We start from the raw sequence: 5,491 nt of genomic DNA on the forward strand, positions 1-5,491 counted from the left end.
CCCTTGTTTTCGCTCTTGCGAGCTGCCCGCGAGTTGGGCGGCCACGAGTTAAAAAGCAGAACTCAATTTGATATACCTATATATTTGTTGGAGAAGAAGTTGAGTTTATTGGAAGGCTCTTAAAAGAATTTAGATTATCATCCAAATAAATGAGATAATATTCGACGATCTCATTTACAAAAAGGTCTTTGTCAACCGCTCCAACTTAAGTTCTCCCCCACCCAAACAAAAACAAAAAACAATTTGTGTCCTTTCCATCTCAACTAGTTTAATGAATTTGGAAATTGACTTGAATATATCATATCAAAAGATGTCGCATTTTGCTTGCGTTGCTATCTTGTGAAGCATAATATTGGAAAGCAAAGTGGTGATTGTTTTATGTCTAACGGATATTCAAATTGGGAAAGAAAAAACAAAGACAGCTTAGTAAAGCATGTTGATGGTTCAAATAGTGCTCATAATGAAGCTTGGACTAAAAGTCAAACTTTAATGAAGCAAAAGCAACATATTGGTATTGCTATTTCCAAACAATCTAATCAAGTCAAGGAGGATTATCGTATTCACTTGACAGTAACAATCGATTGCATTCAATTTCTTTTACGTCAATGATTAGCATTTCAATGCCATGATGAATCTTAACTTTTAATAATCAAGGAAACTTTCTTGAGCTTATGCATTTTGTTTCTAATCAAAATGTTGCTTTTGGCAAATTTTTGAAGAGAACTCGTGGAAATCTTAAATTAATAGCGCTTAGCATTCAAAAGGATATTTGTGAGTGCTGCTGCCAATGAAACTACTCAAGTTATTATGAATGATCTTAATGATGATTTATTTGCTATTTCGATTGATGAATCTTGTGATATATCAATCAAAGAGCAAATGGTCATCGTGTTGCATTTTGTGGATGAGAAAGGACACATTAGTGAATGTTTTCTTGGGATTGTTCATGTTTCATCCACTACCGCATTATCTCTTAATGAGGCAATTGAATATTCATTTTCAAAACATGGACTGAGTGTATCAAGAATTCTTGGTCAAAATTATGATGGTGCTAGCAATATGCAATGGAAATGTAATGGTCTCAATACAGTAATCATGAAGGAGAATGAGCTTGCTTTCTATATCCATTTTTAGCACATAAACTACAACTAGCACTTCTAAGTGTTGCAAAGCAACAAACTGAGATTGCTTTACTTTTTATGGTGCTTATAATTAGGATAATATTGTTGGAGGTTCATGCAAGCGTCGAAAGATTCTTTGAGAAAAGCAAGTTACCAAGATCTTCGAAGGTTAAAAAATGTTGAATTTTCTAGTGGAAAATATTTAAATCAAGAAACATCTCTTCATCGCACTGGAGATACTCACTTAGGGTCGCACTATGAGATGTTAGTCAACTTGATATCAATATTCTCATGTCACTTAGATGCTTGATACTATTATCAAAGATACCACAACCTCAAAGTAAAAAAGCCAAACACGTGTTTTATTATACTTCATACAGTCTTTTTAGTTTGTATTTGGCATGCACTTAATGAAAAATATATTAGAAGTCACGCACGAGTTATCTCAAGCCCTACAATGCAAAGATCAAGATATCAACAACGCTATTGCTTTAGTTAAAGTAGTCAAGCAACAACTACATGGATGAGAGATGACGAGTGAGCATCTTTTTTGAGTGATGTTTCTTTATTTTGTAAGAAACATGATATTCATACTCCAAATATGGATGATATGTTCGCATTTTGTGGATGACCATGACGTAATTTTTAGAAAGTGACAAGCTTGCACTATTTTGGTGTTGAAGTTTTCTATTAAGTGATTGACAAGCAACTTCAAAAGCTTAACAATTGCTTTATGGAGGTTAATACCAAGTCGTTTACTTGTATGGCATACTTGAATCCAATGGAGTCATTTTTTGCTTTTGATAAGAGAAAATTGATTTGTTTTTTGCTGAGTTTTATCCTTCAAAGTTTCATCCGGTAGATCTTGTGGTTTCTAATAATCAACTTGAGAATTATATCATCAATGTGCGTTCAGATAATCAATTTTCAAAATTAAACGACATTGGTTATCTTTCCAAAATGTCAATATAGATAAAAAAGAATAAAGTATATCCTTTGGTGTGTTTGCTCGTGAAGTTGGATTTGATCTCAGCTGTTGCAACTGCAATTGTGGAGCGAACATTTCCTACAATGAAGATTGTCAAGAATCATTTGCGTAACAATATGGAAGATGAATGGATGAATGCTTGTCTCATTACATATGTTGAAAGAGATGAGTTTGATAGTGTTCCAACTGAAAAAATCATATAACACTATCAACATATGAGAAATAGTCAAGAACAATTGTAATAGTACACATCAATTTGTCTTTCTTTTATTTTGTAGTAAAGTAAATATTAGCATGCTTCTTGATATTTACGAGACAATCTTTTATGAATTACTTAATGCACATCGAGTGTTTGATTTATGAATTTATTTTTTATTCATATTTGTTTATGATATAAAACAGATATATAGAATGTAACCACAATGTTAAATTTTGTAGAGTATTTAGACTAGCAAATTTGTATTTTTTGATTTAATTAGTAAAAACAAATCATTAGTGAAAATCCTCATATTTTTTATGTATCATATCGTAAGCATAATATGATACAATGTAGCCGATAGGATATAGGGGCTGTTTGGTTGGCTTTTTTGTTTGGGTTTCCCTACCAAAACAGACAAAAGCTGTCAGTTTTGACAGCTTTACTTGCAAAAACGCCCATTTTGGAGCGTTTTTGCAAGTAAAACTGTCAAAACTGACAATTTTTGTCAGTTTTGGCAGGGAAATAAGGGCAAAAAATACTAATCAAACAGCCCCATACTGAATGGATATACTGAATGCATTCCCATTGGGTACTATAATTTTTTTTCAATTTATATTTTTATTGTTAAGTAAAGATAGTTGTTGTCCATCCCGTGCGTATGCCACTCAAAGAAGCATGGAGGAACAGGCCAAACAATTACAAAACTTAAATAAAACATGAATAGAATAGAATAGCATGCAGTGGAATAAATTGGAGAACTTTAGAAAGTTTTTTATTTATTTAAATAGGTGCATTTAAAGTTTACCACGTTTCCGCACATAGATCCAAAATGTTGTTAGTGGGCGAATAGTCAACCCACGGAATTTAGGAGGCTCAAGAAGAGAACTTACATTGTCAGCCTATATACTTCTTGTATTGCATACAATGTTTATGAACAATACTTGCATATTCAATCCTCATAAGTGATAATATCAGGAGATGAAGAAAATTATCATTTTTTAGAAAGAGTCATATGCTAAAAAAATCTATGCCATAATAGTAAGGAACTTTTATTTTGAAGAAGAAACCAAATCGTTCAACATGAGAAATCTCATCATAAGAGCAGCTCTAACCGGGCTGCATTTCTCCAAAATGCAGCCCGGTTGAAGTCCAACCGAACTCCATTTTTTGGAGTTCGGCTGCAAAAACCAAACCTGGGCTGCATATTTGGAGTTTTTTCCTCCAAATATGCAGCCCCTCTATTTCACTATTCCCCCTAATAAAATTTCTATTTTACCCTTCTAACTAACTAATTATTTTTAGATATTCAACTTAAAATCAACATAAGTTTATTTCTACTAATTATTTTTAAATAAAAGTTTTACAATTGGAAATGTTTTGTCGATACCTTCAAAATGAGACTAATATTGAATAACATTAATTGAAATATAAAATTTCAAGAACCAAGTAATTAAAAATGAAAAAGTCATTATTTCATTATTAAAAAAAGTTACATCGCTTCATTTCCATGTCTTTCCCACAAATGTTCAATCAATGCATTTCGAAGTGCATAATGAGCTTCTTTGTTTTTCAACCTCTTATGTCGAGCAAGGAACCGTTGGAATCGTTCAGTTTCCGTTATCTCCATATTTTCAGCATTCAGAATTGATTGTGGAGTTGAAATGATAACATCTTCTTGCTCGTCGCGTTCATCTTTGATAATCATATTGTGCATTATAATACAAGCAGTCATGATATCATGCAGAGTTCGTTTATCCCAAAAACAAGCTGACCCCTTGATGATAGCAAATCGTGATTGGAGAACACTGAATGCCCGCTCAGCATCTTTTCGACATGCTTCTTGCATCATTGCAAAATATTGTTTCTTTTTATCATCGGAATTAGAAATGGTTTGAACAAGTGTTGGCCATTTCAGATATATGTCATCGGCCAAATAATAACCGACATCATAATTTTTTCCTTGAATTGTGTAATGAGCATGAGGAGCAATACATTGTGATAGATTGTCGAACAAATTAGACGACTGCAATACATTTATATCGTTATTGGATCCTGGTAAGCCAAAGTAAGCATGCCATATCCATAGATCATATGATGCTACTACCTCAAGAATAATGGTTGGGCCTCCATGACGACCTGAGTATTGTCCTGTCCATGCTGTTGGACAATTTTTCCATTGTCAATGCATACAGTCTAGACTTCCTAACATTCCTGAAAAACCTCTTTCTTCGCCCTTTTGCAATAACCTTGCAACATCGTCGACATTGGGGGTCCTCAGATATTCATCTCCATATACTTCTACAATTGTTCTGCAAAATCTCTTTAAACATACAATTGCAGTTGACTCGCCGATCCTAACATATTCATCAGTACTATCTGCTGATGTTTCATACGCCAACATGCAAAATACCGATGTAACTTTTTGTAAAGTTGATAGCCCAAGTTTGCCGACACCATCCATCTTCTGTACGAAGAAGTTTTCATGCTCACGTACCGCCTCGACTATACGAAGGAATAAACTCCTGTACAAGTCGAGCGCTTAAATCCAAGCGGTGCTTCTGAGCTTGACATTGTAAGTATTTTGAATAACATAAATCTTGATTGTTATCTATTATCATGTTATTAATAAATGTTTCTTCCTCTCTTGTGGTAGATTAAACGTGCTAGGATAATATTTGCAGAAGATCCAGAAGAGAGAAAGGGGGTTTCTATTTTATCATGTTTGGTTAATTTTAAAAGATGCAGAGAAATGGGCAAATATAAGTGTCAGATCGCTTGTAATTTCGAAAACTTCAAAGTCCCGCTCATCTCAGGGATCAGATTCAAGTTCTCCTATCGTCGACTTAAATGACAATAATGAGGGATATACTCATAATGACGAAGATATGATAATAAGTCGACCGACAGGAAGGAAGAAAGAGAAGATGAGGAGGCGACATGCAACTGAAAAGAACATCGACTTTAAAACTCTCAATAAAAGCAATCAAGAAATTGTCGATATTTTAAAAAAAAGTCATGGACAACGAGAAAATGATAGAATGGTAATGCACCAGATTATGATGTTAAGGGCCGAAAACGATAAGAAAAAATTAGATCTTCAAAGGAAACGACAAGAAAGTATAATTATGTTAATTAATCTTGATACTATTACCGATCCTTCGGAACGCGAGTATTTTCGAATTA

The 5,491-nt window shown here is 33.6% G+C and overlaps 1 protein-coding gene across 1 annotated transcript; it reads right to left on the minus strand.

Moving 5' to 3' along the window:
* On the minus strand, positions 3,798-4,769 carry LOC109847350. The gene is made up of 2 exons (XM_020416582.1): positions 4,529-4,769; positions 3,798-4,465 (listed from the first exon to the last, which is right to left on the minus strand). Exons 1-2 carry the CDS (start codon positions 4,767-4,769, stop codon positions 3,798-3,800), a joined length of 909 nt encoding a protein of 302 aa, XP_020272171.1.

This window comes from Asparagus officinalis, chromosome 7, assembly GCF_001876935.1.
Source record: "Asparagus officinalis chromosome 7, Aspof.V1, whole genome shotgun sequence".
NCBI classification, from domain to species: Eukaryota; Viridiplantae; Streptophyta; class Magnoliopsida; order Asparagales; family Asparagaceae; genus Asparagus; species Asparagus officinalis.